At 36.9% G+C, this 14,789-nt stretch overlaps 1 protein-coding gene across 1 annotated transcript in view; it reads right to left on the reverse strand.

The window, feature by feature from the left end:
- Positions 1 to 14,789, reverse strand: part of CCDC73 (coiled-coil domain containing 73) — a 59,663-nt gene that overhangs the window by 1,378 nt on the left and 43,496 nt on the right. The window contains exons 14-17 of the mRNA XM_014949262.1: positions 13,655 to 13,687; positions 12,187 to 12,355; positions 9,392 to 10,936; positions 2,399 to 2,532 (exon numbers count right to left, since the gene is read on the reverse strand). Coding sequence (XP_014804748.1) covers positions 2,399 to 2,532; positions 9,392 to 10,936; positions 12,187 to 12,355; positions 13,655 to 13,687 — 1,881 coding nt within the window. The remainder of the gene's footprint in view (positions 1 to 2,398; positions 2,533 to 9,391; positions 10,937 to 12,186; positions 12,356 to 13,654; positions 13,688 to 14,789) is intronic.

Here is a 14,789-nt window from a genome sequence, read left to right on the forward strand (position 1 = left end):
GTTGCCTTAACCTATCGCATCTGTAAATGTTACTGCCATGCAGCTGAAGATACTGATAATGACTAATCTCCATTTCAATGAGGAAATAACTTCTCCATTTGAGCAATAAAATTTTCAAGTTGTTGATTTTAGTGGCTGTATAAATACGCTCTCCAATGCTTTTTTCCAGGCCTCAGAAAGAAACAGATCATACTTCATTAGAAACTACTAGGCAAAATCTCTCTGGAATAGCACATGGGGCTGCATCTGTCTTGTAGTCATAATCCAAGAGAAAACTCATTTAGGTCTTCCACATGTGGAAGTGAAATTAAGCCATGCCATGTTACTTGGATTTTGCTGAAGCAAACAAGCATTTAGACCAGTTTTGAGAAGTAATTGCAGTTAGGTGTTAAATATATATATAAAATTTTATCACAGTTGGGTTTTTATGTTTTTATGTTTTATGTTATGTATATCACAGTGGGTTTAGAATAAAACTTTTAAAAAACAGACCACTTTTGAGAAGTAATTGCAGTTAGGTTATCTATCTATCTATCTATCTATCTATATCATTTTATCACAGTTCTGTAACAGTGGGTTTAGAATAAAACTTTTAAAAAAATAACCTCAGCTGTCAAACTAAAAGGCCTCAGCATTTTCACAGTAAATACAAAGCATCTTACTGCCAGCACTGAGTAATACAACCTGTGGGACACAGGTGAAAACCATTCCTTGCTGAACAGTACGACTGCAGTTAGAGACTTGCGTTTAAACTGGGCTCAGGATGATTATTCCTCCTTACCTTGGTACTCAGACATATATAGACTATATATAGACAATTCTTCATGTTTTTACTAGAATCTTAAGTGCACCTGTAGCATTTCACTTTAATTTTTATCACTTTTTAAAGTACTGTACTTCAGTTGAATGAGATTACCCAAATTGCAGAAGGCTTAGGTCTGCTTCAGTTATACATGTTAGTCAAAACAAATAAACTGAGCAGCAAAAAAAGACTGCTGAGCCTATTTTTAATCTCCCAACAGCTTTTCCATATCGGTCATAAAAATGACAAATTTGAGGACAGAAGTTATTAGAATGACACCAACACAGAAGGGAGCATGTGGTCTGCAGTATCCCAGGCTGAGATTTCATAGATTAAGTATTTAGAAAATAATCTAAGGTCAAACCAGAGCAAAGCACTCTGTTCTTACCCATCTCAGCTTTTACTTAGCCAGCACATGAGGAGCTTTGCTTTGGAGGTGACAAAGTAGATATAACCACACTCAGGTAATGAAATACAGCTTTGTATTAGGTGTAGGTGAGGTATGTTAGTTCAGTGCTTTCCAAAAGTTCTCAGCTGAGAAGGCAGAGTGAGGGACAGCAAGCAAGGCAGAGTGAGGGACATGCTCTAACTGATCAATTCCCCACCTCAATGAGAAAAAGCAAGAGACGCAGTAAATACCACCACTATGTTTGGTGAAAAACCCACCCCGCTGTCATTCCCAAGTAGAGTCATGTTAGGAAAGCTGAGTAATTTAAAACATCGGTCTTCTGCATTTCAGAGAATGTGAATGCTAATGGCATTGAGAGCTGATTAAGTCTGCTGAAGTCAGCCAACTTTGTCACTTGAAAACACTATATATACCTGGACCTCAAACTCATCCAAAGAGAGAGCCATAACTACCTGAGAAGTATCTCTAGAACCTCTTCCAAAAAAGGAAGGTCAACTGCAGTTGTAAATTATTATATCACTTTTGAATAATACATTTAGCAGTAGGTCAAGTCCTAATCCAGCAGTTACAGCTGTTCAAGCTCCACAGCCTAACGTCTGAAAATGCAGTATGAGCCAGTGCTGGTGTCATCCTGAATGAAGTTGTCTTGAAGAGAAACAATAGGTGTCTTTTTAATTCTCTGCCTTTACCCACGTTTGTGTAATGTCATCCTACTAAACAATAACTCTAAAAATGGTATCACATAACTGCAGCACAGAATAAGCAGACAGGCTCTAAGTCATAGATATACTGAATTTTCGGTTTTTTACAGATTCTTTTAAATAACATTCCTTTCAAGTAATAAAGGAAACAGTGCTTTTATACTTTTACATATTACTTTTTTTCTTTTTTTTTTTTTTTTTAACTCCTACTTTTAGTGTAGGTGATGATTTTTATTAGGGTACACAATGAACTACCCTCTTCCTCCCCTCCTAAACAGACTGGTTAGCATCTGTTTGATTCATATGCTGTGACTTTTTCCTGCTGCTTTCTATCAACTTTAATTGTGAAAAATGGTGCCTTGTTGCCCTTTTGATATTATTTTGGAGATTGACTCAGTCTTAAAGTATCCAGATGCGTACAGTTGTACAAATATCTGTGGAATTAGCTCACTGAGGTCTGGTTCGCAATATTTTTAATTGACTTACATGTTCTGTGGGAAAAGAAGAATCATAAAAAGTCTTTGCTGTAGCATTCCACTCTTCACCGGGCTCTCCCTGGGGGTCTCGGTGGATACTAGAGGTATTCAAAGTGTCAGCAGCTCTGTTAAAACTGGTAGAACCTGATTGACAAAAAGGAAATGGTAACAACTGCAATTTAGTCTCTAGACACTAATTGTAAAGTAACTAAACTTCTGGTTTACGTCTGATCTTAAAAAATCAAATATTTTTTGTTTTAAATCACTGACACTGTTGTAGGCTTTTCCCTCTTCATGTTTTTTTTCTTTCACATACTTCTGCATCTATTTTGTCTCTGAAGATGAGGTATGTTTCTACTCTGGTTAATAATGTTTTATATAATTTTCACATATTAAGTTAATGACAAATTAAAATTGTGATTTATAGAAAATGTATGTATTCTGAATGTTCTTAACTGAATATATTTTTTTCAAGCAGTACTACTTTCAGACTCACCTTCTAATAATCATAATAAAATACACAGTTACTGCCACCCTGATGTCATATTCCAGGTTAATTTGTAATAAAAACATACATTCTAAATACAAAAGTTTTTAGACAACAAAGACTGTCTTTTAAATAAGGAGTCTTTTTGTAAATGGCTACACCTAGTATTTCAGGAAATCAGGCTATAGCTATCTCCCAAAGGTAGAAAAGGCAAATAAGCAGATTAATCATAGCAGAGTATAAAGCTCCAATCCTGCAGTGGCTTTATGCACTGCTCGTGGGCTCTGTTGAAACCAGTATCAAGTTCATTGCAAGAGGAAAAGATAAGCAAACTTCACAGTTACTCAGCAAACAGCAGCTGCTTTGTCACTACACAGATGGCTGTCAATCACTGCTACAATAGTAAAATCTATTTTGCTATGAAAACACACATTACCTCATGGTTATTTAAGAATACCGTCATTTTCTTTTGGGGGCGGGGAGAAGAGGGAAATGGTTATGAGTTTGTGTTTATTTTCTATTTTAAGAGTTCACCAGGAAGATTTTGCTTGTTCCCAGTTCATTCCCATATTTACTGATGTGGAGAGGCTGCTCTCTGGGAACCAGAAGTGTATGAACAGTGAATTGCATTGTGGTCAGGCAGGGAAAGGAATTCCCTCGGATGGGCTCAACTGAACTCATTCACCAATGCTCTTGGCTTCTAGGTCTCCCATACAGCTAAACTGTGCTTCAGTAAGTTAAAAAAAAAAAAATTAAAAATTTAGGGACATCATGGATTTCACTCCAGGTTTGCCATTTGGGAAAGTATCTGAAAAGAAAACAAAACCCAGCCACAATAAATCTTGGGAGTTGCAGTGCTGAGTACCACAATGAATAACTCGTGGTGGCCTGGGAGTAAGGTTCTCGACTCTCCAGAAGAGGTGCAGGATTTCAGAGAAGTCAGCAAGCTGAAGTAGGGACCTGTCTAAATTAGGCAGTATGGCGAGAGTGAGAGGCACGTCTGGGAACCTGACCGAGATCTCCACCATGAAGTTTTGCTAGAATTCTGGATATCTGGTGCTTGTGCTGCTCACTAGGCAACTTATTTGAGGAATTCAAGTTATATTAAAACCCCTACCAGCTCCTTTGGATGAACCTCTCAGAATCACTTCCTGGAATTACAGTGCTTGGCATGCAGAAAGCTTTCTAACAAGACAAGGAGGAGGAACACACAAAAAAACTTCAGATAGTGATGTCTGTTCTTACAGAAAAGATACAGGCAGGACATCACATAACTATGCATTTATTTCCTTGAAACAGGTATAAAAATTCACATTATTAAAAGAAATAATGTACCATCTGAGATCAGGATTCTGCTACCTTGCCACCACCACTATTGTTTTAGGGACAAAGACCTTTCTGAAACTGCACTTCGAAAAATTGTGCATCTGTATAAAAATATACATAGACAAGAGACCAACTACAGAAACAAAATTACCTATAAATTTAAATTCATAACTGCTGGTTTTGTGTCTCACTGTCACTGGCCACGAAACTAAGGGACAGGACTCCATTCTGCTCTTCGTATGTTCAAGGGGCAAAGCTCAAAACACTACATCAGCTAAATGTCAAATAGACAAAAACACCCCATATTGTGGATCTAGCTCTTCTGAAAAAGATCTAAGCACCCAAAGCTCCATTTTTCTACAAAAGCAGGGGCTTTCATTTCTTCCAGAGACCAAGAGACCATCTGCTTTTAAGCTTGCAACGTGCATTACGGATAGAATCCAAATGCAAACTTTATTTTGAGAAAGGAAGGCACCACTTAATATAATATTTTACTATGTCCAGTAAGGAGGGAAATAGCTGTAAAGAACCTAAGTCAATTTACTGTGAAAATACAGATGCTGCTGTATTACTTCAGTAAAAGACTGAGTTTTAAAATGGCATTTTTAGTACATAAACATAGGGATAATCTAGAAGCTACTTTAGATTTGTTTTGCAATAAAATTACATTTTTCCACATTTCAATAATGACTTAGAAACACGTGGAATAAAGTTCATCTTTACTGTTTTGCATATGCAAAATATTGCTCTGCCAAATCATCAGCAAGTGCCAAGAGTAGAAGATAAAAAAGCTCCTTGAGCAATCTTAACAGTTTGGTGTGTTTTCCAGAGCTTCACAGGATATAAATGTCTCCTTTCACACATTCAACACATTCAGATGCTTTTAAGTGCCCAGCTGAATTAAAGATGTACAATAAATTAAAAAAGTACACTTTCTTTAAGCCCCATTCAAAGAAGCATCTACTGGTTCAAAAACTACCCTAACTTTTATGCAAAACAAGGGCACTGAATGATTTCCAAAAACTGCTCAGTGCTTTCCAGATAAATGCAGAGCCCTCAGTAAGTATCTTCTACATTAGGGTTAGAAATGCCTATAAAAATTCAGTTTGTCATTGCACTGCTTTTCTTTCACAAAGGGAAATATGAGAAAAATTGTATTTAATCAGATAATTGAGCAAACAAAAGCTGTTTAGTTGCATTTATACTATAAACTATCAGGAGTTTCATCTTTCAATAATTTTTTTAATCATAAAACTAAAATGTCATAAAGTTTACATTTTGCTAATGCTACACTTAACTTAGATGCAGAAATTTCACATTTTTGGTAATTTTTCTAAGTATATCCAGTACAGGCTTCAAAACATAAATGCTTATTTTTCTTACCTTGTCCTGTTTCTCTGATGTAAATATTTTCACTGAGATTCTGACACTGTGTTCTTGAAATAACCTTTGCATTTTCCACTAAGCATGGTAGTTTCTCTTTCAAAAGGGAAGGTTCCTTGGAAGCTGAAGTCCGTGGATCGTGACCTCTCATTTGATTTACCCTTGAAGAAGAACTGAGGTCTAAAAAATTTAAGTATACTCCAGTTTTCTCAGCTTTTTTATCTGAAGTTGGAAGATCAAAAGATGACCTTCCACTTACGTTTACTACATTTCCAGATGTTCTCATGGGTAAAGAGCATGATTCTTTCAGGTCATCCTCAGCAAACTTCCTTCCTGGAACCGTACTATTCAGTGAGTCTTTTTTCTCTTTTAACAATGTGCTATTTGTTGAATTATTGATCTCCAGGGAACGTCCATTTTTGATGGCGGGCATCTGAATATCACCATTAACTTTTTTAAATGGAATTAGTTTATCTGTACTAATTCTATCTGTTGGGGTTTTTTTATGAGCAATTATTTCAAGACCATCAGTCTTTACTGGAGGTATGTTCAAAGTACACGTATTTGTATCATCCCCTGTTTGTTCAGCACCGTCTTGCCCAGTTTGCCTGCTGCGCATGTCACCCACGTTTGCTCCTCTTTCTATTTTGGGGGGGCATAAATTGAAAGTACCTAAGAGAGACATATTATCACTGTGTTCTTTTGGGGCATCATCACCGCTTGCATTATCACAATAAACAGTTGGTAGATTTTGAGCATCAGTTGCTGGAACAGCAGTACTCCTCAGTGCACCATCTCTCTTTATGTTTCTGGCATTGTCATCGTCATTTCTCTCTTCAGCATCTACATGTGTCTGTTTAAAAGGAACTTTATGTAAATCACTGGGATTTAACAAGTTTTGTTCTGTTTTATGCAATCCATTACCTATATAATTGTCACTGTCCAGCAAACTACGTTTTTGGCATTCTGTTTGAGAATTTTCTTCAGTATAAGATTGGAAGCCAAAATTTAATTCCTTAGCTTGATGGTTATCTGTATTTCTCTCACACACAGGATTCTTCTCAGTGCAAATAACTGCTGCAGACTCGGGTTTGGGTGCTTCAGATGTAAGGACACTTCTGTTGTGTTGTATGGTATTTGATTTTTTATCTCCCTTAGTGCAAATCGATTCATCTGTAGTATTACACAATTCTTGCTTGCTAGAGTCCATCTCCTCACTCGCCTTTTTCTTGCAGACACCTGCAGTGTCAGTGCTGTCTGAAAAGACCTTTCTTTTTTGTGTGTGGCCTGCTGCCAACGGCTCACCGCTCTCCTGAAGCTTTGGTTCTAAATTTGCATTTTTTTTCTCCAGTACCTGTAAAATCTTTATTTTGCTATGAAAATACATGTTACCTCATGGTTATTTAAGAACACTGTCATTTTCTCTTGGGGGCGGGGAGAAGAGGAAAATGGTTATGAGTTTGTGTTTGTTTTCCTTTTTTTAAGAGTTCACCAGGAAGATTTTGCTTGTTCCCAGTTCATTCCCATATTTACTGATGCGGAGAGGCTGCTCTCTGGGAACCAGAAGTGTATGAACAGTGCATTGCATTGTGGTCAGGCAGGGAAAGGAATTCCCTCGGATGGGCTCAACTGAACTCATTCACCAATGCTCTTGGCTTCTAGGTCTCCCATACAGCTAAACTGTGCTTCAGTAAGTTAAAAAAAAAAAAATTAAAAATTTAGGGACATCATGGATTTCACTCCAGGTTTGCCATTTGGGAAAGTATCTGAAAAGAAAACAAAACCCAGCCACAATAAATCTTGGGAGTTGCAGTGCTGAGTACCACAATGAATAACTCGTGGTGGCCTGGGAGTAAGGTTCTCGACTCTCCAGAAGAGGTGCAGGATTTCAGAGAAGTCAGCAAGCTGAAGCAGGGACCTGTCTAAATTAGGCAGTATGGCGAGAGTGAGAGGCACGTCTGGGAACCTGACCGAGATCTCCACCATGAAGTTTTGCTAGAATTCTGGATATCTGGTGCTTGTGCTGCTCACTAGGCAACTTATTTGAGGAATTCAAGTTATATTAAAACCCCTACCAGCTCCTTTGGATGAACCTCTCAGAATCACTTCCTGGAATTACAGTGCTTGGCATGCAGAAAGCTTTCTAACAAGAAAAGGAGGAGGAACACACGAAAAAACTTCAGATAGTGATGTCTGTTCTTACAGAAAAGATACAGGCAGGACATCACATAACTATGCATTTATTTCCTTGAAACAGGTATAAAAATTCACATTATTAAAAGAAATAATGTACCATCTGAGATCAGGATTCTGCTACCTTGCCACCACCACTATTGTTTTAGGGACAAAGACCTTTCTGAAACTGCACTTCGAAAAATTGTGCATCTGTATAAAAATATACATAGACAAGAGACCAACTACAGAAACAAAATTACCTATAAATTTAAATTCATAACTGCTGGTTTTGTGTCTCACTGTCACTGGCCACGAAACTAAGGGACAGGACTCCATTCTGCTCTTCGTATGTTCAAGGGGCAAAGCTCAAAACACTACATCAGCTAAATGTCAAATAGACAAAAACACCCCATATTGTGGATCTAGCTCTTCTGAAAAAGATCTAAGCACCCAAAGCTCCATTTTTCTACAAAAGCAGGGGCTTTCATTTCTTCCAGAGACCAAGAGACCATCTGCTTTTAAGCTTGCAACGTGCATTACGGATAGAATCCAAATGCAAACTTTATTTTGAGAAAGGAAGGCACCACTTAATATAATATTTTACTATGTCCAGTAAGGAGGGAAATAGCTGTAAAGAACCTAAGTCAATTTAAACCGTCTGCTTTTAAGCTTGCGACATGCATTACAAATAGAATCCAAATGCAAACTGTATTTTGAGAAAGTAAAATATAAGTGGTGCCTTCCTATGTCCAGTAAGAAGAGAAATAGCTGTAAAGAACCTAAGTCAATTTACTGTGAAAATACAGATGCTGCTGTATTACTTCAGTAAAAGACTGAGTTTTAAAATGGCATTTTTAGTACATAAACATAGGGATAATCTAGAAGCTACTTTAGATTTGTTTTGCAATAAAATTACATTTTTCCACATTTCAATAATGACTTAGAAACACGTGGAATAAAGTTCATCTTTACTGTTTTGCATATGCAAAATATTGCTCTGCCAAATCATCAGCAAGTGCCAAGAGTAGAAGATAAAAAAGCTCCTTGAGCAATCTTAACAGTTTGGTGTGTTTTCCAGAGCTTCACAGGATATAAATGTCTCCTTTCACACATTCAACACATTCAGATGCTTTTAAGTGCCCAGCTGAATTAAAGATGTACAATAAATTAAAAAAGTAAACTTTCTTTAAGCCCCATTCAGAGAAGCATCTACTGGTTCAAAACCTACCCTAACTTTTATGCAAAACAAGGGCACTGAATGATTTCCAAAAACTGCTCAGTGCTTTCCAGATAAATGCAGAGCCCTCAGTAAGTATCTTCTACATTAGGGTTAGAAATGCCTATAAAAATTCAGTTTGTCATTGCACTGCTTTTCTTTCACAAAGGGAAATATGAGAAAAATTGTATTTAATCAGATAATTGAGCAAACAAAAGCTGTTTAGTTGCATTTATACTATAAACTATCAGGAGTTTCATCTTTCAATAATTTTTTTAATCATAAAACTAAAATGTCATAAAGTTTACATTTTGCTAATGCTACACTTAACTTAGATGCAGAAATTTCACATTTTTGGTAATTTTTCTAAGTATATCCAGTACAGGCTTCAAAACATAAATGCTTATTTTTCTTACCTTGTCCTGTTTCTCTGATGTAAATATTTTCACTGAGATTCTGACACTGTGTTCTTGAAATAACCTTTGCATTTTCCACTAAGCATGGTAGTTTCTCTTTCAAAAGGGAAGGTTCCTTGGAAGCTGAAGTCCGTGGATCGTGACCTCTCATTTGATTTACCCTTGAAGTAGAACTGAGGTCTAAAAAATTTAAGTATACTCCAGTTTTCTCAGCTTTTTTATCTGAAGTTGGAAGATCAAAAGATGACCTTCCACTTACGTTTACTACATTTCCAGATGTTCTCATGGGTAAAGAGCATGATTCTTTCAGGTCATCCTCAGCAAACTTCCTTCCTGGAACCGTACTATTCAGTGAGTCTTTTTTCTCTTTTAACAATGTGCTATTTGTTGAATTATTGATCTCCAGGGAACGTCCATTTTTGATGGCGGGCATCTGAATATCACCATTAACTTTTTTAAATGGAATTAGTTTATCTGTACTAATTCTATCTGTTGGGGTTTTTTTATGAGCAATTATTTCAAGACCATCAGTCTTTACTGGAGGTATGTTCAAAGTACACGTATTTGTATCATCCCCTGTTTGTTCAGCACCGTCTTGCCCAGTTTGCCTGCTGCGCATGTCACCCACGTTTGCTCCTCTTTCTATTTTGGGGGGGCATAAATTGAAAGTACCTAAGAGAGACATATTATCACTGTGTTCTTTTGGGGCATCATCACCGCTTGCATTATCACAATAAACAGTTGGTAGATTTTGAGCATCAGTTGCTGGAACAGCAGTACTCCTCAGTGCACCATCTCTCTTTATGTTTCTGGCATTGTCATCGTCATTTCTCTCTTCAGCATCTACATGTGTCTGTTTAAAAGGAACTTTATGTAAATCACTGGGATTTAACAAGTTTTGTTCTGTTTTATGCAATCCATTACCTATATAATTGTCACTGTCCAGCAAACTACGTTTTTGGCATTCTGTTTGAGAATTTTCTTCAGTATAAGATTGGAAGCCAAAATTTAATTCCTTAGCTTGATGGTTATCTGTATTTCTCTCACACACAGGATTCTTCTCAGTGCAAATAACTGCTGCAGACTCGGGTTTGGGTGCTTCAGATGTAAGGACACTTCTGTTGTGTTGTATGGTATTTGATTTTTTATCTCCCTTAGTGCAAATCGATTCATCTGTAGTATTACACAATTCTTGCTTGCTAGAGTCCATCTCCTCACTCGCCTTTTTCTTGCAGACACCTGCAGTGTCAGTGCTGTCTGAAAAGACCTTTCTTTTTTGTGTGTGGCCTGCTGCCAATGGCTCACCGCTCTCCTGAAGCTTTGGTTCTAAATTTGCATTTTTTTTCTCCAGTACCATTCTATGTGTTGTTCCTAGGTTTTCTGCCTCTTTGCACTCCGTAACAGGTATTTCCGAGGTCTGTCCTTGGGTAATTAAATAAGTGTCTGTGCAGAGGGTATTCCTGGGAGAAGCCTCCCTTTGCTTTTCTTCATAAGGGCTAGCAACATTAATTTCACCCTTAAAACTGTTTTCAAGAACTTGTAAATCTGTTAAGAGTAAGTATATTCTCTAGTTAGTGACAGATAACCCAGAGGTTAAGTAATGCTTTACTTTTACAGTTTAAAATTTCCAAAGAGATAGACTCAAGATTAATATCAATACTGAGTTTTCTTATCTTACATTACACAAGTCTATCAAAAGGTTACCTAAGTATTGTATTATGGTAACTTGCAAAATATTTATACACTGTTCAAAGAGAAAATACATGAATATTCTGTAGATTTTAGATACGGCTTATAGTTGAAATATTTCCCAACTGATATCTGTCAGCCTTATTACTGAAAGTCATCCTCATTATGAAATTATAACACAGACTTAATCAACCATTGTGTGCCTACATAAAGTTTAAGCCACTGGTTACTGCTGAAACTGTATTAGTCTTTATTTTTGAAAGTGACATTTGTAGCCACCAAACAAAACTGTTTAAGGGACTATACTCATACCAAAAGGAATATGCTATGACTTGATGGTAGTGGGCCAGTGAGGAATAATAAGCGTTTCAATATCAGAAAGGTGTTTTCTGGAAGAAACACTCAATATACACACTGATCATTTAAAGCAGTCACTTTGCAGTTAATAAGCTCTTAAATTTCCACTTATCTTTGCTACGTTTTAGAGACCAAGCATTACACAGTAACTACACTTCCTTTAGGTGGCTTAAAAAAAATTACTTACTGGAGTTAAGAAGTGCTTTGTATAGGAAAGCATTACAATTATCCACATGAACAAACCTTCATTGTCCTGTGCAGCACAACCACTCTCTCTCTGCCTTTTTTTCATTGTTTTATTTGAAAGGGAGAGTGCTTGGTTTTGCTTCCAAACCCTTCCATACGCATTATAGTTCTTGCTAACCCCAGTTCACTTCTTGAACTGGGATGCAGGAAGAGTACTGCAACAGCTTGAGGGGCTACAGCACATGGATCTAAGTACCATGCTTTCATCCAGAGCTTTGTAGATTTCTCATAGATTAGCACTACTGACGCCAGAACAGCTCGAGGGGCTACAGCACATGGATCTTACTTATTGTCCCAGGGCAGCCACTAAGTACCGTGCTTTCATCCAGAGCTTTGTGGATTTCTCATAGATTAGCACTACTGACGCCAATAATTTTACGGTTGTTGGTACAAAAACATTTAATTCAGGATTCAAACACTCTCTTGTCATATACCATGTCTGTAAGCATTTATCCTTTCTTCAACAATACTACTTATCTCTGTTATTCATGTGATGTTATTACTTTGATCTATCTGTAATTCCTCAATGTTTGAAGAGTAATCCATTGTATTTTTTACTTCAGTTTCTTCTTCATGTCCAAAATTACAGTCTTTTCTTATTATAGATTGCATACACTGATTTTCTTTCTGAATAGGCTGTATTTCACTGTCTTTTAAGTGTTCTTGACCACTCTAGCATAAGAAGGAAGAAAAGATTATACAGATTTTAATAATTTGCTACAGTCACTGATTGAAGTTCAGGACTTAGATTTAGAATTATTTTTACAATTCTGGTTAAAAAAAAAGACCATTCACCCAAAGTACACAAAATTAATGTGAACGGAGGAAAAAGCAGACTGATACCCTAGATGAGTAGGAAGTAGGAAAATTAGGTCCTGCTATATTACAGTCCACAGAGAAAAAGTTACACAGACTGACAGAATTTCTCAGAGGAAGGAATATGTGTTGTACACGTGCTGACTGGATCAATCCCTCTGGCTGGGGCTAAATCAGTGAACTACTCAGTAGTTACACACAGAAAACACCTGCACAATTACTGATTACACTCAAACACATGTGCATACATACAAGTATTAACACTCATAAAGTCTTGTGAAAACTGGGAGCTGAATAGTGAAGAAACACTCTAAAAAAACCCCACCCAAGAAAAAAAAAAAAAAGGAAAAGAAGATGCATCCTTTATCGTCATCAGCTGTTTGGCAGCTGAAGGCAGGAGCTCCTGTGGGCTCTTGCCCTACAGATAGGATATAAAAGCAGGAAGATGTGGGAGGGAGCAAGGGTATTGCTTAGTCCATAAAAGATGTGAGAAAGAGCTGGAGATTCTTGGGTGAGTGGAGGTGTCGCAAAAGGAAGGCTGGGATGTGGGAGGGAGTTACAAGCGTCGCGCTTGAGCACCGGATGTGTGGGGAGGACAAAGCAGATTGCAAAACATATTGACAGCACTGGTCAAAAATGGGATTATTGCAATGGTGGCAAAGCAGATGATGCAGAATGCAAATCTGCAGGAAACGAATTTCTACAGGTCACAGAAACATCCTGATGCTCCCAGCTGGGCCAAGTTAAATGGTAAATGGAGGAAGGCCCTAAAAGTAGTTTTCCCTTGCCAGATAGTCCACACTCAATTTGAAGTTTCAGTTGAAATTTCTTTCCCTTTTACTCATGTTTTATTACCATCTTCTCTGTCATTCTGATTTGGAAAATGTAAATACTACATCTGTTTTTTGTTTTCTAGGTTTTAAATTAATTAATTTTGCTTCTTTGCTATATACAGCCTTGGCATTACATTTTCAAGCTTTTCTTTTCAAATACAAATAGGAGAAATTTCCTTTTTCTTTCACGAAAGCTGTAATTCCTCTATAAACTCTTGCTTCTAGGACCTGTTTCTTTAGGCAGAAACACCAACCACAATATAACTGTGCGTGCTACTCTTTTGCACAGGTGTAAAACAGCTACTACAGTGGAACTTACCACGTTTGTTGGTATGGGCTGAACTGCTGAATGTACCTGAAACAAACATGATAAAGCGTATTTAGAGAGAAAAGTTAAATGATTCCTTTCCAGATTTTCAGACGGTTGAACAAACCTAGCTTCCATTAACTTCAAATGGCTGTTCAGCCCTTCAAAACAGGTCCAACTAAAATGCCTACATATCAAAACCATCAGACCTAGATTTTATTTTTTTCCTGTGATTTAGTAAAATCTAATTAAGCAACACACATATACCTAAGATGACCTTTCCCTCAACTGAATATTTAATACTATGAAATTAAAAACCTCAAACCTAGATCTCCCTGTACATATACACACAAAAGAATTACAATAACCCATTGCTAGGTGTAGCCCTATTCTCTAATGCTAAACAACCGTATTACAAACAATATTAAAATAAACATGAAGTATGATGAAGTTAAACCACATTGAATTTGAGCCTGTAATATGGTCTGATATGGTACCTTTCTTTTAAAAAAGACCTTTGTTTAATTACTATTCCACAAGTGATCAGTATGAAGAACTTTACAAACATTCTAAATTTCATGCCCCACAAATAATTGCAGGGATTTCAGATTGCACTAGGTGTACAAATAAATATATACGTATTTCCTTGCAACACTTGGAGCCATAGTCAAGATCTAAATCATAACCAACACCTTCTGCTTTTATGTTTTACCAGACGCTGACTCATTACTGATACAAGGTGAAATTCCACAAATTAGAATAATCAATATGTTCTGCTGCAGCTCCTGTAATGTCTTGGCAGTGTTCCACTGGAGATCTGACTCAGCCTAACCTGCCTCGCTTTTGAAATCTTACGGTCATACAACACAAACTGCTATGGCAATTTGCCAGAAGATATATATTTAGAAGACTTCATGGACTTTTTTTTTTTACATTTATGGGCATATGCTTTAAAATTATCTGCTTTCATACACATAGGGTTATCTGAGTAAGTGCAAGTACTGTTTTTCATAAATGAGTGATTATGTGCATTGATTCTGCATCCTAAATATAATTCACATTTCGTTTTCCATTCACAGAAGCAATGATTTTTAAAAGTTACACAATTTGCATTATACTTTGTAGAATTCATACAACGTTGGCACAGTAA

Source organism: Calidris pugnax, unplaced genomic scaffold, assembly GCF_001431845.1.
Source record: "Calidris pugnax isolate Ruff unplaced genomic scaffold, ASM143184v1 scaffold177, whole genome shotgun sequence".
NCBI classification, from domain to species: domain Eukaryota; kingdom Metazoa; phylum Chordata; class Aves; order Charadriiformes; family Scolopacidae; genus Calidris; species Calidris pugnax.